The sequence below is a fragment of the Equus przewalskii genome, chromosome 17, assembly GCF_037783145.1.
Source record: "Equus przewalskii isolate Varuska chromosome 17, EquPr2, whole genome shotgun sequence".
Taxonomy (NCBI): domain Eukaryota; kingdom Metazoa; phylum Chordata; class Mammalia; order Perissodactyla; family Equidae; genus Equus; species Equus przewalskii.
Window position 1 is genome coordinate 18,049,324 of NC_091847.1, and position 25,212 is coordinate 18,074,535.

Genomic DNA, 25,212 nt, shown 5'->3' on the forward strand with positions numbered 1-25,212 from the left:
GAGTGGAGGGGAAGGATTTTGCTGTTGAGTATTCTCTCCCGTACACCACATCCACCAATACTAATTTCAGAGCACCTAAAGGAACTGAATTAGAAAGTGGACTGGTAGATTTTATGTGTGTGGTAACTGTGTACTACATCAGATGTTTAAAAGAAGTCTTTAAGGATGCGCTAGTAAAATAGCCCTAAAAAGGCTGTCTGAGGGCCTGTGAGACCTGGAATACATTCCCCCTCCTCACAAAGAGCTCTTTTTGACCCGGGGCTCAGTGGTCCATGAGCACTTGGTCAGGCACATGCCCTGGAAACACAAGGAAGGTCAAAAGTCCATGCCCACACCAAGGGCTTGCCTGTAGGTGATGCTGGAGGGCCATGGCTCAGCCCTCATCAGCACAGCCTCTGAAGACAGGGAGCTCCTGGCTGCTGCCCGGAGTGGAGACACCATGCAGTTTCCTTAGCGTGTTTAGTGGGACACAAATCCCGAACAAGGTGCCAAGAAAAACTTGAACATGTAAGTTTAAGGGCTGCTACTTCATAGCTTCCACAATGTATGTATTACATACACTGAGGAAACCTGCAGGAAAGAAACCTATGGAATCTTGCCTTTCCCAGACCTGCTCAAACAAACAGTTGACTTTTTTCCACGTAACATGGTCACATTCCATAGAACACTCCTTCAAATGCTGTTGGAGGAGGCCATCCTGAAGCATCAGATTGAAACAAGGTCCGTGAGCTCTTAGACCACCTTCCCTTCACCACCCTGTAGCCTGGTGGGAAATGATGGGGGTCCCTCAGCCCCAGGCAAGATCAGCTCCAAGAGCCTCAGGTACCAGCAAATGAAGGTGTGGACACCCTCCTCCCCTACCCAAGTTGGGGGTGGGCCTGCCCACAGAGCCACAAAGCCCCTCACAACAGTCCTTCCAGAGCTCCACTCCGCACTCCCCCCAGGCACAAGCAACTCCATCCCACGTCATCCTTCAGCCACAACGGAAAACGTGCCCAGGACACTGACAACGCTCAAAGATAATGTCCCGTACCATACAAAACAGGGAAAGGTCTTTATTGGTCAGACACTGTCGCCCGGACGAGCAGCAGTGCTAGAGGTACAGAATGTTGTGTGTTGGGGGAACACTTTTAACGGACTCTATACCTAACGTTACATAAACGGAGAACATCTTGTTCCTTACAGAGGAGGAAGCCATCTCTAACAGACAGTAATGTACCATTACCACTTTAACACAGCATATAGATATATGCATACATGGATAGATTATATAATTATTTATTACAAATAAACTAGTTTCACATCTCTCAAAAATGGATCCTGTTTTTACATGTATGTTCAGGTTCTGAATGTACAAGGGCCATGTGCTTAGTTCGTCCATGCAAAGCTCATACATATATCACTAAGTACTTTAAAAATAGAATGGTCTCCTTTTAGACAAATCTGTCTAGATTTAGGATTAGTAAAACGGTATGAAACTAATGAAATACATGGATAGGAATTAGGAAGTGATACATACTGATGGTTCTGGGTATGTAAAGGGCTGAGGGACAAAAGGATATAGTCTTCCCTTAAAATCTGCCAGGAGATGAGAAACTTGAACCAGGAGGTGGCTGGGGCCACATGGAGTCCAGAGGAGGTGGGTCTGGTCAGTTGCTATCCATTTCAGGCTCGGAGCACCACAAAACAACGTTCTGCCAAGCAGAGATGTTATGCTACCCACAAGGACCTTTTCACTCCAGAAAATAGAAAAGGTCAGTTCCCACTGGAAATGGGGAAACCCGTCTCCCCTCCTGCACACATTGTCCTAAGGTGTTTGACGGGGGCAGTGGAGCGAGGGGGAGCAGTGCAGACCAACCTGCCGGCCAGACCTCATTCCCATGAGCACAAACTTTCCAAAAAAGAAATTGGATGTTCCGTTAAATATTGGCACCATCTGCCTGTGTGGAAACCTCTCATTGTCCTGACAGTCTTCAGGCAGATGCAGAGCTGCTGGCTCTGGCCACCTTCACTCAAACATCTCGTAGTGGCGCGTCTGCCTCACCCTGGGCACCATGTCAATGAGGAGCCTGCAAAGAGGAAACAGACAGGTCACCCCAACACACCCTCCACAGCCCTGGGGTTTGAGCGCTTGGAGAAGCAGCCAGGAGGCACTTTTTTACATGTATATAAGTCACATATCATGAAATCCACCCTTTAAAGTGTATAATTCAGTGGGTTTTAGTATATGCATAGGTTGTACAACCATGATTACCATCTAATTCCAGAACATTCTCATCACCCCAAAAAGAAACCCCATACCCAGCAGCAGTCACTCCACCTCCCCCTGGCAACAACTAATCTATTTTCAATCTCTATGGATTTGCCTATTCTGAATATTTCCTCTAAATGGAACATTTGAGATGTGGCCTCTCATAACTAGCTTCTTTCATTTGGCAGAATGTTTGAGGTTCCCCCACCTTGTAGCATAGATCAGTACTTCATTCTTTTTATGGCTAAATAACACTCCGCCGTATGTCTCTACCACATTTTACTCATCCATTCATCAGTTAACGGACATTTGGGGTGTTTCTACTTTTTGCCTACCAAGAATAATGCCGCTATGAATGTTCACGTACAAGCTTTTGTGTGGATGCATTTTCATTTCTCTGGAGTATTCACCAAGGAGTGGAATTGCTGGGTCAAATGGTAACTCCACAGGGAACATTTTGAGGAACTACCCAACTGTTTCCAAAGCAGATGCACCATTTCACATTCCCACCAGCAACGGATGAGGGTTCTAATTTCTCCACATCCTCACCAACACTTACTGTCTTTTGATTAGAGCCATCCTAGTGGGAGACAGGAAGCATTTTAACATTTAAAAACTCAGTGCCTTTTACAAACGGTTCTCTCAAAGGCCGACTCCAGCCCGGATGTTGGATATGGAGTCAGCGATGCCTGCGCACCACTTCTTCAGTGTGAGGACCCACAGTGGGCTAGGACCCAAGGCCCAGCGTGGGTTTGTCCTCAGCGTGGCCCTTCTACACTGACAAGTCCCTTTTGTAGAGTTCTCTGAGTGTGGGGGCCCAGCCTCCCTGCTCTCGCTGTAGCATTGCCCACATGTAGCAGGTGGCAGAAGAGGCCTCACCCGTGAGGACCTGCCTGGTGCATCATGAAAACCCCCATTACAGAGAAAGAAAGGGGCACAAATCTTCAGGCACAAAGGGTTACAGGGAGGACCATAGTGCATAAAAACAGACAGAGAAGTAAAGGAGGCCTTTGTCACTTAAGGCCTAGGCCTCTTGTCAAAGTCCTTGCCTCACTTCTGTGCCAGCCACAAGAATATGACTCCTGCTGGGGGCTTTTCCAGTCACCTGACCTCACCCAGGCCCAGGAAGGTCACAGGTACAAAACGTGACCATCAGGGGTGGGAAGCACAGCCCTCCTGGCCGAGGGGAAGCAAAGATGAAGGCAGGAACTTACTTGACCCCATAGGCAAATATGGTGAGGCCGATCAGCACACCTATGCTGCCATCCAAGTACCAGACCGCCGAGTTATGCTTGAACACTTCCGCACTCAGAAGAATGGAGAAGCCCATCACGCCACCCACGAGGGAGTTAAACCCTGGAGAAGAAGCAAAGAGAGGCTGACAGCAGTGCCAACCAAATTTTCTTAGTGCAAGAAAACTACCCAAATGCCAGGCATACCTCCACGTTCCAGAGCATGTGCTGGAAGGAACGTTGCCCAGAAGTGCTCTAGTGGGTGATAGCTACCACCTGAGGTACCTACATGGCTTGTCAAGTCTCCACTCAAATGTCACCAGAGTCCTCCCTGGATAGAGCCATCACCCCATGGTCAGTCTCCATCCCCTGCCTGGCACTTATGCCTGCATGACATAGCCTGTGTGTGTGGGTATTGGCGATCTTCCCATGCCTACTAGAAGGCAGAGTGTGAGAAGGGGCTTCCATCCCTGTAGAACCCACAGTATCCAAAACAGTGCCTGGCACACAGGAGACATTCCTGGTGACTCAAATCTGTTGAATGTCTACTGGGCCAAGTCCAGAGCTGGGATTGTCTCAATCCCATGAAGCCAGATTATTATCCCCATTTACCGACGAGAGTACTAGGTTAAGCAGAGTGAGGGTTAATAAATTGACCAAAGTTGTACAAATAGAGAGGGGCAGGGCCGGGGTTCTATCTGAACCCATGTCCTTTCCTTCCAGAGTCTCCTTAAGTTACCTGAGGACTTTCACTCCCCAGGAGGAGAAATACAAAGTCTAGAATTAACCACATGGCTGCAGAAATGGCCGTCGAGATAGAACTGGAGCCAATAGGTATTGATCATCGCTTGCATATGTTACCTCATTTGGTCCCCACAGTTTAGGAGTCACACTTCCATATTACGTGTGAGTCTTCAAAGGCCACACAGGCAAGGAAAGACTTAGAGTGGCTCCTGGGGTCTCGCTGTGGTGTAAGCCACAAGGCCCTTGCCGCCCTCAGCATAATGGTGGCCCGGAGAGAAGCTCCAGGTCCCTGCTGCCCCCTCGCAGCTGGTCTGTGCACGGCCAGTGACCTCTCCAGCAACAGGCCTGTCCTGGGGCAGCTCTGCCTGCAGAGTAGTGCTGTGCTTTTGAGGAACTCAAAAACATTAACTCTAGGATCAAGCAGGAAAATTGAGATTAAACAACCTTAAATACATTCCCTGGGGGCTGGACACCTTGGGGAGAGGTTCTAAATGAAGAGTACGGAGAGTATGGGATAGAGATGATCAGACCAAAGCCTGGTAAGACCCCTTTCTCAGGATCCAAAGGGCGGACTCCAGCAGGGTGCTCCCCGATAATGGGGACCTGGGCCCACAAGGGCCTCTCTGATCGATATTGCATTACCCCTCTTCCCTTCCCTAGCATCTCCGCCATCTCCCCACTCCAATGTTCAGTGGATGACTCCGCCTCGTATTGCTCAGAGCACATACGTTCAGACAACGAAACCTCATCTTCCCGACATCAAATCCACCCCAACCTGTGCCTGCTGCCCCCACATCCTCAGCTGCTTCTCTGTTATCCCTGCTCCTGTCTAAGACTAACTCCTTCAAACCTGTTCCCCAAAGGGCTTTGTTCTTGAAATTCGCCCTCTCGTGGATCCTTCCCGTGGGGAGAAATCTTACTATCACCCACCTCAAACTCCTTCCTTGACTCCACGCTACCCCCACCACAACCCCATTCACTATCGCCCTTCACGAAACTCCTTCAAGAGTTGTCCACCCCGGCTGACTCCACATCCATCCCTCCTCCCCACTGCCCTCCCTGAGGTCATCGAAGACTCCATGCTGACACACGCCAAGGTTAATTCCTGGTCCTCATCTTACGTCCGTCTTCCTGGGAACTCTTCTTTGGCCTTCCCTGACACTGCTGGCTCTCCTCTTTCCACTCCAGCTATTCTTTCTCAGTCTCCTCTGCTAGATCCTCCTCTCTTCCCCATCTGAGTGCCCAGCTCAGCCCTCTGAACTCTCCTCTATCTACATTCTCCTCCTTGGTTATCGCCTCCAATCCCATAAGCCAGTGTCTCCCAACTTCCTCTCTTTTGTCCTGACCTCTCCCCTCAGCTGCAGACTCATTCATATAAGCATCTCAAACTGAACATGTTCAAAATAAAAATCTCCATTTCTGCCCCCAAATACCTCACCCTCTAGCCAGCTTCTCTGTAAATGGTGCCACTGTCCACCCAGCTGCCGGTGCTAAAAATCTAGGAGCCCATTCTTGACTTCTCTCATACCCCAAATCCAATCAATCGCCAGTCTAACCAATCCATCAAGTAGTGCTTGCCAACTGTTACCTCCAAAACTCATTCTCAGCCTCTCACCCCCGCCCCCGCCCCACCCTGGCTCAAGCCACCCCATCCCCTGCCTGCACCCCTGCAACAGCCTCTTCAACACCTCCCCTGCTTCCCCTCCTGTCCACATCTCCCTCCACCACAATCCACTCCTCTCACAGCAGCCAGAAAGCCAGAGCGACCTTGGTAAGCGGACAGCAACCAAAACCCTCCAAAAGAATAGCCGCCCAGTTTTGAATCAAACTCTTCACGGCTGACAAGACCTGATGTGATCAGCCCTCCTGCCCCTCCCACATCGTGGCCATGGCTCCCTTCCTCGTTCACTGTGCTCTGGTCACAACACCTACAACAGCCAACCCTGGCCTCCCCACTTTGGGCTCACCACCCGTCAGCCCACACCCCTCCTCCTGGGGTCTCCCATCGCTGCCACCTTCCCAGCCTGAATTCTGACACCCTCAGAGAACCTAAGGCGCTTCCTCTTTACCTCGGCCACACCCTCCAACCTTCTCGTCCTTACTGCTGCTTTGTTTTTCTCCATAGCTCTTCACTTCATAACACGGTTATGTTTACCATTTTTCTTTTCACAACCATCTCTTTGCCACTAGAACATAGGCTTAAGGACAGAGATTTTGCCTCTTCTTGCCGTATTCCAAGTCCCAGGACAGGGGATGGCACTTCTCTGGCTCAACTGATTGCTGCATTGATTCATGAATGAGCAGATGGAGAGGAAGGCATGGGTCATGGCCTCACCGGTGCTAAGAGGGCTCCCACTCTGCAGCAGCAGCCAGGCGGAGCTGTCCTGAGAGAGAGGAAGCCAGTGCCCGTGCCCAGGCTCTGGTGGGGCCCGTGGCTAGAGCTCTGGGGAGACTGCCAGCAAGAGGGGGTTTGGAGCCTGGCCCAGGGTTCACTCCTGAACTGCAGGGTGTGGCCTGGGGCTCCCTGGAAAGTCAACCTCCACACTCCCTTCTGAGGCTCTTTGTAAGGTTCACCCCTGATGGACCCTTCCAACCCAATTTCACGAGCTTAAAGGTGACAAGAAGGGACTAGGAAAGGCAAACTCCCCAGTCTTCCTCCCACTCGGAGGCCGCATCCTCCAGAAGCCAGCCCAGGGAACTGTGTTGAGAGAGAAGCCAGGACTTGCTGGGAGCCTGGGGCTCGTGAGGGCTTTTCTAGGTAGGGTGCCTACCTGCCCACCACCCCCAGTGAGCACCTCCACCCATTACCCACTGGGGCCCCCTCTGCAGGACAGCCAGCCTGATGGAGAGCTTTCTGTAGATGCCCTGAGAGAGCGAGAGTGGGGCGGAGGTGCGGACTTTAGCTCCACCTGAGATGTGCCTCACCAAGTCCTGAGGCCACTTCTCCAAGTCTTCCACCTCTGACCATGGAGGCGAGGGACAGGTGGGCCCGCTCCCTGGGCAGCCTCCTGGCTTCCCCTTCTCAGGGTGGCCCAGAGCCAAGGCTGCAGGCTGGGCCCCCGGGGAGTTTGTTTCTGTGGCTTCTCCACGCTCACTCACCTCTGGACAATGAAGAAACCTGCCCAGCATCCTTTCAGCCTCTGCTCTCCATGCAGTTCATGTAGCTGACTCTCCTAAGCCCACATGTTTTAAAAGCACAATGGCCCACCTGCAGCCTTTTGTCGCCACAATGGAAAGCTCTGAGCCAGTTGGGTCCTTCCCAGCCCCTTGCATACAGAGCATATTGGGACTTCCTCCCTCTCCGACCCGCCCATGGGTTGTGGCCTCTGCATATCACACCCTCAATTCTGCCTCCACATCTCCCAAAGCAGGGGGGCAGCAGGGCCACTCTGAGAAGGGGAGGCTAATTTCCCTCCCGACTTCTCTACATCAAGGTCATCCCTCCCCTCTCCTGTTACGAGAGGCTGGTGTTTACCCTCTTGCCTCTGGTTGTCCCTGGAATCTTTTAACAGGTGGAATCAGACGAGTCTTCAAAAAACAAATCTCTGCAGCCATCGTTTCTCAGAAGGCCACGAAAAGCATCAGCAGAGGCCACAACATTGTCACTGGCTCCCTGGGCTCATCGAGCATTCTCAAAGTTGGGAGAATTTTGTTTTGGGGTGGCTAGAGGAAAGGGAGAGACAAGGAGGAGATGGGCGCTGCCCCAGGACAGACTGGAATCCTTCACTCCCCTCTGTACATCTTGGTCACGGCACAAGTGGGCCCCGGGAGCCCTCAGAGAATCCGGTGGAGCTCAGAAAGGCTGCAGAGAGCATGTGAGGTTCCCCAGATCGCCACTAGATGTCCACTCAGCTCCACCAAGTCACTCCACTCTGCAAGCTGAGGACAGCCCAGCCTCTGATATCTGACAGCAGGGCCCACCCATGCGTGCTCCCACCCATGTGTGCTCCCGAGAGTTCACAGCTGATGATTTGCAGTGTGTTCACATTCCAGGAGGAGCCTCTGACCTGCTTAGCTCCACTCACCCTTGGTTATGACAGAGCCTGACTCACTTCAGCCTCACCTGTAAACCTGCATGAGAACGCTGGAAGGAGCATGCAGGGACAGGGGCTTGGTGCCTTTCTGCCCTGCCACATCCTTCGTAACCTGAGAGCCTTCCCAGCCGCAGCCATTCCACACTCAAGACCCTGAGCTCACAGCCCTGCCCACCAGACCACCCTTCTTCTCACACAGCACACAAGGCCTTATGGGTCACTCACCTCTGGGGAGTTGTCCTCACCCCACACATGCCCACAAGCTTGTTCCTGTCCCCTCAGTTAAAACCAGAGCTGTTGCAAGGAATAAATGCTGTCATCAGTTTAAGAACACAAAATAATGCCTGAGGCTATCTTGATTAGAGGCTCCACTAGTCTTGCCTTAATAACAGATAAGAGTCTGTATAATTAAGCAAATTAATTTTATGCAGAAAATTCTGATTCAAAGTTTTTCACGTGCTTGAAAACCCTCAGAGACTCTTAGTGAGTACAGCCTGCCGGGGCCCCTCAACTCAGAGAGGTTTCCAGCCCCCCGGCGGGCAGTACTGGAGCCGGGCTCCTGGCCCGAGTTCAGAGCTCTCTCCAGGTACTTTCCACACTCTCCCTCTGTCTGATTTGTAGTATCAACTTGCTCTACAAAATCACTTTACCTTAAATAATGCAGAGCCATCTTCAGCCTAGTCCTAGCAGCAACGATTGCATGTAGACTAAATAGCCAAAGACACAAAACCAAATTCGACAAGATTTTTACTGCGCTGCATGGCACAGAGTGGGGAGGTCTGGAATTTACCCACCTCCTGCTGCCCCCCTTTCCCTGAAGACCTTCTTCCTGGCTGTAAGGACACAACCCAGCAAGACAAAGGCTCTGGTGGAGTCAGCCCAACCCAGTTCACACACAGCTCGAGCCTGGGAAGCAGCCACCTCCCCACTGACGGGGGAGGCCTGCCCTCCCTCCCTGCACCAGAAGCCGTTTGCTGGACTTGCTTCCTGCTTGGAGAGAAAGTGCCTGGCCTGTCCACTGCCCTGGCCAGACCCTGAGAGGGGCATGCCCAGCATAGTGGCCACAGCGGATGCACTCCAGAGCCAGCCCCTCAGAAAACCCTCAATATTAGTGATAGGCATGGTCTGGAATCCCATCCTGCCCCCTACCTCCAAATGGAGGGAAGAACTGAGAGGAGATAATTACAGATGGTTCCCTAGTTCTGCTCATCAACGAAGGAGTGAAACTGGGATCCCAGACAATACAATCAGCAGGAGGCTGGAATTACTGCCCCAGATTTTGCTGACACTCCCACCAAGCGACTGCAGAGCACACCGACCCCCCACCTGCCCTGGGGCCCCTTATGGGGAACAGGCTTAGGGATGGGGGTGCTGCCTCGGCTCTTTGCAGTGGTGCTGTCTTTCTGTCTGTGTCTGTCTGTCTCTCTCTCACCAACCCCCATGGCCAATGCATCCCCAAGCCCTGCCCATTTTATTAATATCGCCAACATTTCCTCAAATCCCCTACATCCTCACCCCTCGGCCCTCACCACCGGCCATACCACCGCCTTCCCCTCAGCTCCCCAAGACCTCTCCCCACGTCAGCCCTTGTTCCTTCCACTCTGTTCCACCTTTACGGCCAAGGGGCTCATTAGAAAACATCCATCACATTACCTCATTTGTTTAAATATTTGGCAAAATATCCAAAATCCTACCCTTCACCTAACATCCTTCATGACCTGCCCTTGCCCACCGTCGGGGCCCCTGATTCTGCGTGCCCCCTTCCTCACGCGCCCCCGCAGATGCCCCAGGTTCTCTCCCACAATTCCCTCTGCCTGAGAGCCTTCTTCCCCACTTTCCACCTGTTTGTGGAACAATTTTCACTGAAACCATCCACTTCCATTTTAATGACCCCTCCCTGGTTCAAGAGCATGATGGAAATACTGCTTACGCGTGTGGACAGTTTTGTGTGTGAAAATCACAAAGTCAGAAGTTATTTCATTAGAAAAAACAGACTCATCTTCTCTGTACACCAAGTAAAATGGCGAGAAGTTAGAAGAACAGTGAAGCCTAAAAGAAACTTGGTATCTGGAATATCTGTAAGACGTTCAGTAGAACCACCAGTCAAGGCATAGGGCCCACTGCTCTGAGAAGGGGGTCGAGCCCCATGGTCACGGGTGGGGAGGGGGACACAGCCTCCTGCCTGAGGGCCTGAAGGGAGGCACACGGGGGAGGGAGGTGTCTGACTGCTGGGTGCACACTCAGGCTTCCACAGGGCACTTCCTGTGTCTGGACTGGGGTCACCTGAACAGATACAACGCCAGTACTCTGAGAGGCTTTGTGACTTAAGGGTCCAACTCGGATCTGAGAGAGGAACCCCAGAGTTCTGACCACTGGGAGCCTAGAAAGCTGTGCTGACCGGTGCAGCCCCCGACCCAGGCCTGCCTTCCCCATTCTGCATGTTGCTGATAAAGAGACACAGAGAGAGGGGCACAGAACACACCGCAGGGGAAGCCAAATCCAGCCAGGCCTCTGCTCTGCTCAGGCCTAACGGGCCCAGGCAGAGCTGTGTCCCTCAGAGCAGCATGAAAGAACCTCGAAGGTGGCTGGAACACCCACCTCTAAACCCCTGGTTAAGGCGGACGCGGCTCTCAGCACAAGCACCCCTGCGCCGCTCACCCCTAAGGAAAGGAGGACCCCACAGCCAAAGGAGGTATTTTCTTTTCAGACGAAAAAGCAGCAGACCAGAAAAATCACAGGATTGAACATTTCTCCCCAAATTCTGGGTCTGACCCAGAGAGGAAAGGGCACCGAGATGGGCCAGGGTCTCGTGGGACAATTAGGGTCAGACTGCAAACTGCCCATGAATCCATTGTCTCAGTGGGTGACAGAGACCTCAGGAGATGTGGGCAGGCTGTGCCCTCAGGCGGGCCTGCATCGTTCCCATGGGACAGAACCGCAAGGTCTTCAGGTCCGGCTCTGATAGACAGAGCGATCCATATATGTCAGAGGGGTGATGTAACTCAGTTGCAACCCCACTCTCGGGGACCAGGCAGGACTGTTCACACCAACAGGACAGACACCTGAGAGGGGTAATTCTGACTCTGCCTTAGGAGCTGTTTCCCCAGCTAACATGGCACCACCCACAGCACCAGGCACAAGAGAATTCTGTAACCCCCCAGTCCAGTGTGACTGCAGCATCAGGATCTAATTCCAGCAAACCAGACCTGAGGTCAGCTGAATCCCAACTGCACTCGGCCTGATGGAGGAAAGCAGCCTCAGGGCTTCATCTGGAGCTGGAGGAGCCGGGCTGGGCCGCCTGGGACACACAGGGGCCTTCACGCCACTTGAAAGCAGAGCAGGGAACAGGACGGCTCAACCCCGGCAGCCGATCCGCCTCCTCTCTTAAACAGCTGCAACTGTTTAAAAAGTTTTCGTTTCATCTGGGCAAATGGGCTCTGCAGCCCAGGGAGAGAGGCGGCATCTCGCAGGGGTGGAAGCAAAGAGTGAGCCCTAGAAACGCTCACTAGAGGAAGGATTCTGAGAGCTGTTGGTCGAAACGGCATATAGGAGCACTGCACACTGCAGGGTCCACCTTCCCTGGTGGCAGTGTGTCCTGAGGACTGGCCACGGAGGCAGCAGCAAACCTCAGTGTGCACCGTGGACTGGGCGCTGGTGTAAAATGACTTCCTGGGCCCCACCTCACACTCCAGAATCAGAATCTTCAGTGGGGAGGCCCAGGAATCTGTGTGTTTAACACACACCACAAGCAGTTGTGATGCTGCCAGTGGTAGTGGTCAACAGACTAGCATGTGGGGTCCCTTGGTTTTGTAGTCAGCCTATCAGATCATATAACCCCAACTTCTTCAGGACTGTTCAAAGGAACCCACCCACATACATACACACAGGCGATGCTACTCCAGGGCAGTGCAGTCGAAAAGCTGGCAACCTCACTGTGACTCCCTGCCCACCTGCCCCGCTCCACACACAGCAGGGCATCAGGACGAGGAGTCAGAGCCCGCACGTGTCACCATGCTTTGTCACCTGGGAGAGAAGAGCCCTCTGCACTGCCACCCGCCCCGTCCACAACAGAACAGCAGCCACCCACACACATCTGCATTGAGGTATTTCACATAGGCGAGAACCCTCAGAGTTTAGGGGGTAAAGTGGTTCGTTTCTTAAAAAAGAAATGCAACAATTTCTGCTCTATTTTGTGCAGACACACCCACCAACCCACAAGTTTTCACCCTTTGACCTCCCATCCCACAGTACGGGGGCTCACCGCTCTACTCCTGATCCCCTGCACACACTCAGGAATGAAGACAAAGAAAATGAGCAGCCGACAGTGTTTGTCAAGTTTCTTGTCCCCTTGCCAGCACTAGTTGGTGGCGGTCCTACTTTCACACACCCTCCTCTGTCATTGCAAAGGCCACGCAGGAGCTCCTCCTGACCCATGGGGACACTTCTACCTGGTTTGGGTTTTAAGCAGAGAACACATGGATCCTTTGCCCAGTGAAGCCCTGGTAACTGCAGCTTAACTGCCAGGTGAGCATCTCACCAACTGGAGGGGAAAATGAGCATGGAGAATTCACAAAGGAAACTGATAGAACCCAGAAAAGACCTTTACTTCTTACGCAACGCACATGAAAGCCAAGACTCCAGGAGGTCCTTTGTGATTCATGATTAAGAGGCTGGGAGCCCCAATACACCCTGTTAAGAGCTCAGAGTGGAGGTGATGCATGAAGAGTTTATTAAATTCCCAGGTACAGGACTTCTGCCCTGATTTGGGAACGCTGAGAATCATTTAGCAGCCTGCAGAGAGGAGGACAGTGAGGAAAGGATTCCAGATTGTTGAGCTCTTCTGCAAGACAAGCAACTAAAAGTGACCCAAACAGCATCTTCCCTCATTGGGAGCTCAGCCCCCAGAGATCAGGCACCCTGGCCTTACTCACCATCTGTTATGAGTGCTCTGCTGGTCAGAACCTTCCCCAGCATAAACTTCAACACGGCCAGGATGCTGCAAAGGATCCCACTTAAAATGGAGACGCTGAACAGGAAGTCATCCTAGAAGAGAAAATTTCGGATTTCAATAGTTCACCTCCTGCTAGAGTGGATCATCTGCAAACCACTTGCCTTAAAAACCAGCTTTGTTCCCAGAACAAATAATCAGCTGGGTATGCTGCCACCAGGTGGGAGTATACTGCTTGTTTTCATACCTCAGTTACCTGTGTCGCTGAGAATTGGAAAAGAGGATCAAAACCAGATAATCCAGATTTATATTTCCTTAGAAACCCATTAAGTATTTCTTTTCCTGTGGGAGATTCTCCTTCTCACTATTCTGCTGAAATGACTGGCAATCATTGATCAATAACAGAGTTGGTCAGAATGCTAAAAACAGTGCCTTCTATGTAGTGTTTTTCCACAGATAATTCGAAAAGCAGCTGATTAAGAATTATGGACCATGTAAGTACACCACTGACCTAAGAACAGGTGAACACAGAGCCAACTGAATTTGCCACAGGGTCAATTATGGCTGAAACTATATATAACCATATTTTTTCCTTAAATTCACACAAGGCAATTGGAAGTTCAAATATATAGAGACTTCAAGGTGGGAAAAAGGTGTCTAAAAATAGTCTGCTATTGATGTTATCTTTGCACTTCCTGTAAGCTGTTACCTTACCTTTGCAAGCAAATGATTGAGTCACATATGCAAAGACGAGCGCCACTATCTCACAACAGCAGGGCCCAGTGAGCTCCTCAGCCTGGAGCTCCCATGCATCACCCCTGTGGGACACAGCCTTCAGATTCTCCTAGATTAAAATGCGACTGCCAGCAGAAATCTGATAAAGCATCATATCTACCCAAAGAAATAGGATTCCTCAAGTACTTTATTATTCAAATTCACTAACCTGGTGACAGAAAGCTGGTGGAGGAAAGACAGTCTATTTCCTTGGGTTCAAAACTGAACAAAGTCATTTGAAAAATCACCTCCCGGGAAACAGGACATCTGCATAAGCATCAAAGCGTCTCCCCCCAGTACTGGTCAATGGTGGCTAGTTTTAACATATGTTCCCAAATCCTTTGCTACTCCTTCCTCCAGGAGGCACAGCTTAGTTCCCTCTTCCGTTGACTTTGGCCTAGACTCGTGACTGGTGTCTAACAAATACGCCGTAGAAAGGGAAAAATAGTAACTTTGAAGTGGAAAAAGCTGGCGAGCGATCTTAGCCAAGTGATCAAGATTAACATGACCATTAATAAGTGATGCTGACATCATATACCTCCTGCCATGATGTGACGTGATGAGAAGAGCATGTCTTGGTGTTCCACCTAAAACCCATAACCTCAGCTGAATCGCGAAAACACATCAAACAAACCCGTTTTGGGAGACAGTCCACAAAATACCTGAGCACTACTTTTCCCACATGTCAAGGTCCTGAAGGACCAGGAATGACTGAGAAACTGTCAAATTGGAGATAAGGAGACACGAAAACTAGAAGCAATATGGTGGCCTGGACTGGATCCTGGAACAGAAAAAGGTCATCAAGTGGAAAAGCTGGAGAAATCAGAATAGAGTCTGGAATTTAGTTAATATGTAATCGCATAGTTTGGGTAAATGTAGCCTGGTTATCTTCGTGAGATGTTAACACTGGGGGAGGCTGAATGAAGGGTACACAGGAATACTCTGTAACGTCTTCATAACTCTTTTATAAATCTAAAATTATTTCAAATTTTAAAGTTTTTTTTTAAATAATCACCTCACTAAAGTTTCACCTCTTCAAATTATCGATAAGGACTGTGCCAAACCTGGTCTCTTGGCAGATCCCAAGTCCCTGTTGTGCATGAGGTTACACAGCAGGGGCCACAGTGGGTGGGGCTGGGGTGGGGAAAGACCCCCAAATCAAAATTCCCTTTGTGCAGGGACTCAATCTAATTATGGGAGATGGCACCCACAGGAAATAGTGAGCATGATTAAGGAATCGCATATCAACATAGACCCAGCCGCTGATGGCATTCAGAAAGCCCAAGTTGGGAGACAGATTTTAAGGCTCCAAATTGGGAGGCTGAATTCATACTTTGCTCACCGCATGCCTGAAGCCTTTCTGGCTCCATTCAATCTCTCTGTTTGCAAAGCCCTCATCCCTAAATTTCCAGAGGTGGAAAAAGCCTGTGTTCACCCCATCTAGGCCCCATCTAGGTTAGGGGGACCCCTCACCTCCAGATACATCTCGAGAAGAGCCACGGTGGCTTTGCTGGTCCTCTCCTGGGTCTGCTAATCCAGGGGGCCCACCGTTGAATGGGGGGTTGCCTGCTGAAGAGCTATGACGTGCCAGCAGACCTTTGCTCAAATCTAGACTCCATCACTTACTGGGGAAACAAACCCAAGCTCTCACATCTCAATCCTGTCTTCCATAAAGGGCAGCGTGGTACCTACAGCCCCTGGCAAGTGGCTGATGTGCAGTAAAAGGCAGCAATTGTTCTTAAAGGGACCAAACACGTGATCCGTGCACTAACATTATCCATGCCACACTAGATGCTAATGGTGAGCCCCAGACAAAGTATGGCAAGCATTCCTATAAAAGAAACATAGGGAATTGACTACCTAGAAAAAAGTATGCATGGTGAAATGTAAAGAAATGTAAGAGAAGCTATGATTGGGATCCACAGTAGCTTATCAGCAGGAAGGTTTTTGGACCCACCCTTCACCTTAGAAGCTTCATCTTGGCGAAGGTTTCCATGGACTGAGTGGCTCTGAGGTCCACTTCCTGGAGGAACAGGGGGGTAGAGTTATGATATAATAAAGTAGAAGCAGTGTAGTAGCTAAAGACACTAAAGCAGAAGCCTTACTTAATAACTGAGTGACGCTGGGCAAGTCACTGAATCTCCCTCCATCTCTTCCTCCATTTCCACATCTGTAAAATGGAAAAAAGAATAGAGCTACCACCCTTGGTGGCTGTGTACTGTGTCCACAGCGATCAACAGGAACTACATTTCCCAGAATTCCCTTCCTAAGTGGTTGTGAGTCACACTTGACCACCAGGGACATCTGGGTGATATTTGGAAGACAGAAGTGAAGTGGCCCCTAGGCCCTGAAGGCAGGTGGAGGGCAGCAGGTGCTGCTGCCGCCCATGGATGTGTTGCTGGTCCACTGGCTCACCTTAGTGGAGGGGAAGGGCAGCAGCCAGGCCCACAGCTCCTCTGAGTCCCGAGCCAGGCATGTATACAGCTTCATGGCAAAAGGCTTCTGCTGCAGGTCACCTGTGTCATCAAGGTGCAGTTCTGGTCCATCTTCATGCACCAGGTTGTCCTTGCTCTGCTTCACTCTCTGCCCATCCTTCCTTCCTGCCAGGCGGCCCTGCTGACTTCAGGCCCGGACTCTGGGGCAGAAGTCTGACAGGGCTTCTTCGGCAGCCCCCACTGTCCTGTAAGGTCTCATGCCTGCAACAAAGCCCTATTCCGTGCCCCTTGGAGTGGCTCCCTCCTCTGCTTGAATCTGACATACTGCTCCCTAAGGATGTTTCAAAAGGCTTAGACAGTGCCTGGCACACAGTAAATGGAAAAGCCAATAGGCAAAACCAGGTTTTTCCTGTCCGTGGATTATTTCTACCAACCACCCTCTGCTCCCCGGATCAGCTCTGAAGGAGCAACTGCCTTCCTGAAGTCTGGCAGCGCAGACATCGCGGCCATCCTGAAGCCTCACCCAGAGCTAGAAGGTGCTCCTCACTACTGCTGCACTCATCTGCTTCAGAAAAAAGTAAACCCTGCAAAAGAACCCACGGAGGACCCGGGACGGCCCAGACCTGCCAAACCCCCTCTCCCCAAACCAGCTCTCAGCATCCTAGAAGTTCTCTGTGATTTCCCACCCAGAGCCCACCTGGCTCTCCTCTCCTCACACAGCCACCAAGTCTATTGTTAGCATGAGCGTAACATCAGAGATGTAGTCATCAACCTGCTCAAGACATCAGTCCCTGCCACGGACTGGGGGCTTTTTAGGGGGACATAAATGTCCCATGTTGAAGCCCTAACCCCCAATGTGATGGTACTTGGAGATGAGGCCTTTGGGAGGTGATTAGGGTTAGATGGGGTCATGCAGATGGGCCCTCATGATGGGACTAGGGCCCTTATAAGAGAGATTTCTCACTCTCTCTCCACCCACACACGCTGAAGACAGGCCAGGTGAGGTCAGAGGGAGAAGGCAGCTGTCTGTCCCCCAACGAGAGATCCCTGACCAGACACTAACCCTGCCAGCACCTCGGTCTTGGAGTTCCAGTCTCCAGAACGAGGAGAAATAAATTCCCGTTGTTTAAGCCACCCAGTGTATGGCATTTTGTTATGGCAGCCCGAGCTTAGACAGTCCTGAGCGAAATAAGAGAAGGAGTTTCTGAGAGGATTCCTTCCCAAGTCAGGAAGCCAGAGCAGACGCGGCTAACGATGAGAAACCGCAACCTGAGGAGGTCGGCACCCCCGCGGACTTCTTTCAAAGTGCGGCCACAGCGATTGGGTCTCCCTCAACTCTCACAGTCTAGTCAAGCGGGCATCCGACAGACGGAGGAACAGGCACACAGAGGCTAAGGGACTTGTCCAGGGTCACTCAGCTAGGGGCAGGATCTGAATTTGTTCCCAGCTGTAAATTAGGCAAGGACGCCTCATCCATAGCTTCGTAAACATCTCTCGTTACTGAAACATGGACTCTGTAAGAACAGAGGGACCACTATTTCCTAGTTAGCTATCAGTTTCCACTGTTACCAGCAGTGGCCCTATGATTTCTCACAGCTGAATCATTACTGAATGGATAGACGATCAGGACAAAAAGATTCAAGAAAACTAGCCACTCACTCAGAAGACAAGGGTAAATGTAGTAAAGGTTAATGCTACATGAATTATGTCTGTGCTGGCAAGCTTCTTTACGATCTTGTAGTGTGAAGGCCTTTTATAACTGTCTCAAAGCCATAAACAATCAATAGACTTGACCATGTGAAAATTAAAACATGTGCAGGGGAGAGGTTATATACAAACTAGGAAAGATATTATCACAAAGGGCTAATCTCCCTAATACATAAAGAACTCCTAGAAACCTATAAGAAAAAAACAAAAAACGAATAGAAAATAGGGACAGGACACAGGCAAAAGACAATTAGAAAATGAAAATGCATTGTAAACATAGGAAACATGCTTAAACTCATTCATAAAAGAAACAACCACCAAAACTACGCTGAGGTATCATTTTTCACCTAACCAAAAGTATTATTAAAAACTTTTGCTCCTTGAAAGACACTACTAAGAAAATGAAGGAAAGTCATAGTCTGGGAAAAAAAATGCTTGCAAACATATATGTTCAGGGACTTGTATTCAGAATATATTAAGAATTTCTACAACTCAGTAAGAAGAAAACAGATGATTTAATTTAAAAAAATGAGCAAAATATTTGAACACACACTTCACCAAAGAAGATATATGACTAGCAAATAAACCCATGAAAAGATTGCCAACATCATTAGTCAGCAGGGAAACGTAATTCAAAACCACTGTGAGATACTATGATATACACATCAGGATCAGTAAAATTTAAAAGAGAGAATACCAATTGCGGTGAGGATGTGGAGCAACTGGAACACTCAGGTGCTGCTGGTAGGAATATAAAATGGTACAGCCACTTGTAAAACAGATTGGTCATTCCTTCTAAGGTTAAATACAGATTTACCACAGGACCCAGCAATTCTACTCATTGGCATTTAACCCAAGAGAAACAAAAGCCTATGTCCACACAAAAACCTGCACACCAATGTTCTTAGCTATTTTCATAGTGTCAAACAACTGGAAACAACCTAACCACCCAACAACTGGTGAATGGATAAATGAACAGTGATCTATCGGTACAATGGAATACTACTTAGCAATGAAAAAGAGTGAACTACTGATACATTTCACAAGAACATGGCTGCATTCCGAAAGCATTATACTAAATGAAAGAAAGCAGATAGAAGAGACTAAATACTTTATGATTTCATTTATCTTACATTCTAGAAAAGGAAAACTACGCTGACAGAAAGCAAATCAGTGGCTGGGGAGAGGAGGTAATTAATGATTGCAAAATGCATGATGGAACTTTTTAAAGTGACAGAAATATTCTCTGTCTTCATTGTTGTGGTATTTCTGTGACTGACTATATACATCTAACACATCTTATCAAATTGAATGGGTGAATTTTACTGTATTTACATCACATCTCAATAAAACCAATTTTTCTAAAAAAGAAGTTTATCTCAGGGACCCTTAGGTGACAATTCCTAATATTTACATAATTCAGATAATGCACATTATGATAATGGACATTGTGTACATTATGATAATGTGAGTAGAGGACTGCAATCAAAGCACAGTCATTACAAAGATTAAATCAGAAGATTAGAGAGGTCAGTGGTGGCACACGGACCCAGATAGGCTGACTTCAAGTCTCCTGAATTTCCTGCTGATGTATTTTCACTGTCTGGGTGGGTAAACACTCCTTTTTCTAGACTTATCTCAAGTGTTTCCTCCTCTATTAAGCATTTCCTGACAGCTCATGCTCTAAGAACTGGCACGTCCACTCCATGCCCCTGCTGGACCATGTTCTCATGGGTCCCATGACACGGGCTTGCATGTGTTTCCTTCATTGTCTCCCTCTCCTGTGAGCTCACTGAGGGGAGGCATCCTTTCTCATCTACCTCAGTATCTATCCCCATTGCAATAATAAATGTTTGTGAAACGAACTGCTACACTGCACAGAGGGATGTCAAAATCATAATCAATAAAGTCTTTTACACGCAGTTTTAGGGAAGAGGCAGAAATGTTGATCCATATAGCCATTTGTCATCTTGACCCTGTGGAAGGTCAATAAAGTTGAAAATCTAACTCTGGGGGCCAGCCCGGTGGCAGAGTGGTTAAGTTTGCGCACTCTGCTTCAGTGACCCAGGGTTCACGGATTCAGATCCCAGGCACAGACCTAAACACCACTCATCAAGCCATGCTCTGGCATCGCCCAACATACAAAATAGAGGAAGATCGGCACAGATGTTAGCTCAGCGACAGTCTTCCTTAAGCAAAAAGAGGAAGATAAGCAACAGATGTTAGCTCAGGCCTAACTTTCCTCACAAAAAAAACCTATCTCGGGGCCGGCCTGGTGGTATAGCAGTTAAATTCACATGCTCTACTTCAGCAGCCTCGGGGTTCACCAGTTCGGATCCTGGAAGTGGACCTATGCATCACTTATCAAGCCATGCTATGGCAGGTGTCCCACATATAAAGTAGAGGACGATGGGCATGGATATTAGCTCAGGGCCAATCTTCTTCAGCAAAAAGAAGAGGATTGGCAGCAGATGTTAGCTCAGAGCTAATCTTCCTCAAAAAACAAAAAACCTAATCTGTAAAGGCATTCCTGGGAAGGTAGGGCAGGGAGAGGAGAGGGCTAAGCTGATTGGCTTTTTAATGATCAACGGGATGCTGGAATGTACCTTGGAATGGGGAGAAACACCACCCCAGGGACAGACAGTGTTCTTGAGCACCAGCTGTTTCCCTGGACTGTTGGAGGGAAGCACGACATCGGTCAGGGCGAGGCTGAAATTCTGTGAAAGCCAGAAGGGTCCTCATGGCCACACTCATGCTCCAAGATATCAGACACGAGCTGGGTCTGAACGTATCCGTTTGCTCCCTGCCAGCCAAGGCTGTGGGAACAAAGGCTCAACTGCCACAGCCCTCCCCACGCCCACGGCCAGGGCTGCTGAGCTCCTCCTGCCCTTCCGGGCAATCGCCTGGGGCCCCCAACCCATGCGTCAGGACAGCCTAGGAGAAGCCACCTCAGCCTGCTTGCATCACAGCCTCCACCTTCCAGACTGCATGGGACAAAGGCCAACGGTCAGTCCACCTGAGTGGAGTGTCTTTTCCAAGAGCCAGTAATGCCTTAAGTCTGTAATTTTCCAACTTAATTGGTCCCAAAACATGAAAAGCAACACCTTAACTCAATAGAACAAATTGCTTACAGAGAAATTCCAAGAACCTGAGAGACCCCTAGAGTACAAAAAGCTGTCCACCCCAAACTCTTTGGTCTAAGCCAAGACTAATCCCATCTTACCTAATAGATCAAGTCATGGAGACACCCCCCCCCCCCATGTTCCCCAGAACCACCATCACCAGCTCTTGAAGTCTGGTCCACCAGTAGACAAGAAAGAGGGTACCTTCTGTATAAACACGAGATGGTCTTAAAATCATAGAGCATGAGAACTGGAAAGGGGCTTAGAGATCATCTAATCCATGCTGCAGGTGGGGAAACTGAGGCTCAGAAGGAGGAGGTGGCTCCCCCAAGACAGCAGAGAGACGGTTGCAAAGCTCAGAGTTCCCAAGCGTCCTCCATCTCAGCCTTGGCAGCCTGACACTACCAACCCCTTCCAATTCTCTAAGCCCAGGCTGGAATACAGTGAAAGCCACAGGGCTAATTTTAGGATTCAAAGACAATTAGGGGAGAGAGCTGATAAAACCTAATTGGGGGGAGGATCCTTGTGCTGATGTGTGATAGTAGTCGTTGTATCCTAGCTCAGGAGACCTTGGTCAGCCAGATCTGAGCCTTGGTCAGCTTTTCTCCAGGAGGATGCAGGGCCCCTGCACTGCCCCACATGCAGTCTGGTGACTTGGCAAATAAGAGTCCTCATGAACTGATGTACACTGCTAAGACAGTAATCTTTTCCAGCTCCTCTCAGCAAAGCCAAACCAAACCAATGGGATGAACCTGACCCCTCTGCCCTCACTTTTACCACTCTCCCCCTCTCTCCCTCTGCTCCAGCCACCCTGGACTCCTCCTTGTTCTTCCAACATGATGAGCATACTCCTACTTCAGGACCTTTACTCATGCTGTTCCTCTCACACCCTCACCTCCATCATACCTCTGCTAGATATCACCTCCTCAGTGAGATGGTCCCTGACTATCATCGCTCCCCATCCCTTGATCGTTTTCTTTTCTAATAGCACTTTTTACATTCAAACACACATGTGGCTACTTAAATTTAAAATTAACAAAACCAAAAAATCAGTTTCTCATTTGACGAGCCACATTTCGAGTGCTCAACAGCAGATCTAGAACGTTTCCATCTTCACAGAAAGTTTGACTGGATAGTGCTGATTTAGAAACAAGTTGGTTATTCCCTTTGAACTGGGATAAAGCAGTAAGTGGATGGAAAGTGGTCTGGACAAGTGCGGGACAGGAGCACACAGAGATTATGACCTGGGAAACGGTCAGAAAGAAGTGGCCAGGCAAGGAGATCCCACCATGAGTTCAGCAATCACAGGGCTAAAATTCATCACCATTGACTAATACCCTGCCCCCAAAAGGCACCTAGGGATTAGGTGTTTTTTAAACTATATAATTTATTGAGGTATGATTAACATATGATAAAATGTACCGATTTTATGGGGCCAGCCTGGTGACGTAGTGGTTGAGTTCACGCACTCCACTTCGGCAGCCCAGGGTTCGCTGGTTTGGATCCGAGTTGTCGACCCATGCACCACTTGTCAAGCCATGCTGTGGCAGGCATCCCACATATAAAGTAGAGGAAGATGGGCAAGGATGTTAGCTCCTGACCAATCTTCCTCAGCAAAAAAGAGGAGGATTGGCGGCAGATGTTAGCTCAGGGCTAATCTTCCTCAAAATAAATAAATAAAATGTACAGATTTTAGACATTTGATTTGACGAATTCTGTCAATGGTAACACCCATTTAACCACTCCCAAGAAAAACAGAACATTTTAATTTCCCTAGAAAGTTCCTTCATGTCCCTTTCTCCACCCTCTGCAACCACTTTCTGACCTCAGTCACCAGAGATTAATTCCATCTATTCTTGAATTTCATATCAATGGAATCATACAATAAGTATCGTTTTGTTTGGCTTCTTTTGTCAACATAATGTTTTGTGGGGGATGTTTTGGTGAGGAAGATTGACCCTGAGCTAACATCTGTTGCCAATCTTCCTCTTTTTGCTTGAGAAAGATTGTCCCTGAGCTATCATCCATGCCAATTTTCCTCTATGTTCTATGTGGGATGCCTGCACAGCATGGCTTAATGAATGGCGTATAGGTCCAACACCCAGATCTGAACCTGTGAACCCTGGGCTGCTGAAGTGGAGTGCATGAACTTAACCACTATGCCACCGAGCCGGCCCCCAAGTAATGTTTTGAGACTCATCCATGTTGTTGCAGGCGGCAATAGTATGTTCTGTATTGTTGTTGAGTCTTATCCCAGTGATTAGTTTCACAGACCTCCCCATGAAGGGTTTTTAATAATTCAATCTCGCTGCCTCCTGTTGACACCAGGCTTTTTATTTAGGTTCCCAATGGAGATGGGCAGTTATTGATGCAAGGATTGAGCAAAGAAATAGGAAGGAAGCTCATGGGGTCTAATCCTCTCCCTTTACACAGAAGACCATCAGCCATCATGAGAGCTGTACCTTCAGGTCAAAATAGGGTGAAATGAGCTCAGGTGGAGAAGCTGCTAGAACAACGTCTCCCATCAGTGTCTACCAATAGCCTTTCAAAAGGCCAGCCCAATCATTGACCAAGATCCTGGCCGTCAGGATGTCCCAGTGCACCTTTCCGACCCCTTCAACTTGCCTGACTAAAGCTGAACCCCATTCTCTCTGCTATGGACTGCATGTTTGTGTTCCCATAAAATTCAGATGTTGAAGCTCTAATCCCCAATGCGATGGTATTTAGAGGTGGGGCCTGTGGGAGGTAATTAAGCCATGAGAGTGGGCCCCTCGTGATGGGATTAGTGCCCTTATAAGAACAGACATAAGAGAAAGGATCTCTGTCTCTCTCTCTGCTATATGAGGATACAGCAAGAAGGCGGCCACCTGTAAACCAGGAAGAAAGCTCTCACCAGATACCTAATCTGCTGGCACTTTGATCTCAGACATCCTAGCTCCCAGAACTGCGAGAAATAAATGTTTGTTGGTTAAGACACCCTGTTTATGATATTTTGTTATAGCAGCCAGAACACACTAAGACACCCCCATCACTCCCACCAACATCCCGTATACCAAAATAGAGGTGGGGGTGCGAATTAACACCCATAAATCAAATTCATCTTCCTACTGACCACATCATCACATAAAATGGATGATCCTTGTTTCTGGCTGATCATTAGCCAGCAGCAATTTCTAATGTTGTCATACTGAGTTTCTCAGCCTCCCCTGCGACCACCCCCACTTCACCATATAGCCTCTCCTCAGAGCATTTCTACTCATGGTGGTGTTCACAGGAAAACCTTTGGTAGAAATGATTTTTTTCCCCGAAGTACCACTTGTCACCTCCTACTTTAAGCTTATTCCTCATCATGGTTGATATCAGTAGTTGTAAATCCAGGTCACGGTGAACTGTGGCACTAACACCAGACAGAGGCCGGGGCTGGAAACCCAACCCGCTCATTCCCCCAAAGACCAACACTGTCCCTTTTCAGAAGATGTGTGACCACATGTGGGGATATGAAGGCTCGCTTGCCTATGCCTGCAAAAAAGGCGTCCTCTGCTTCCCTAATGAGGACAAATTTCAAACCATTCTGACACTACATGTGTTACAGAATTACCCAGGGAAATGTTGGTGCTGGCTAAATAATAAATGTATATTGATTTACGGCCCCAGGTGAAATTAAAAGTCACTCTCATCCTCAGGTCTTTTCATCACCATTGCCCCCACCCCCGCCCCCAGCAGATGAGAAAAGCTGGCAGATGTGGAGGAAATTACCAGAGCACAAGCCCTCAATTTCCCTTGGTTATTAAATTATATTGACAAATTACCATGGATTCACATTAAATGTCTTCACAATTTTTAAATTAGCATCAGACCATTTTGATGTCAGGAGGGTCAAGAGTTGCCGTTTAGATAATCAGGTAAGCAGCCAGGAGCTTCTGCAGCTGGCGGACATCGGGGTCCCTGGTGGGACTTACAGACTG

At 49.1% G+C, this 25,212-nt stretch overlaps 1 protein-coding gene across 1 annotated transcript in view; it reads right to left on the reverse strand.

Moving 5' to 3' along the window:
* Positions 1–1,030: 1,030 nt before the first annotated feature.
* Positions 1,031–25,212, reverse strand: part of TMEM163 (transmembrane protein 163) — a 226,890-nt gene continuing 202,708 nt past the window's right edge. Inside the window, exons 6-8 of the mRNA XM_070581236.1 lie at positions 13,193–13,304; positions 3,466–3,607; positions 1,031–2,069 (exon numbers count right to left, since the gene is read on the reverse strand). Coding sequence (XP_070437337.1) covers positions 2,009–2,069; positions 3,466–3,607; positions 13,193–13,304 — 315 coding nt within the window. The 3' untranslated portion in view covers positions 1,031–2,008. The remainder of the gene's footprint in view (positions 2,070–3,465; positions 3,608–13,192; positions 13,305–25,212) is intronic.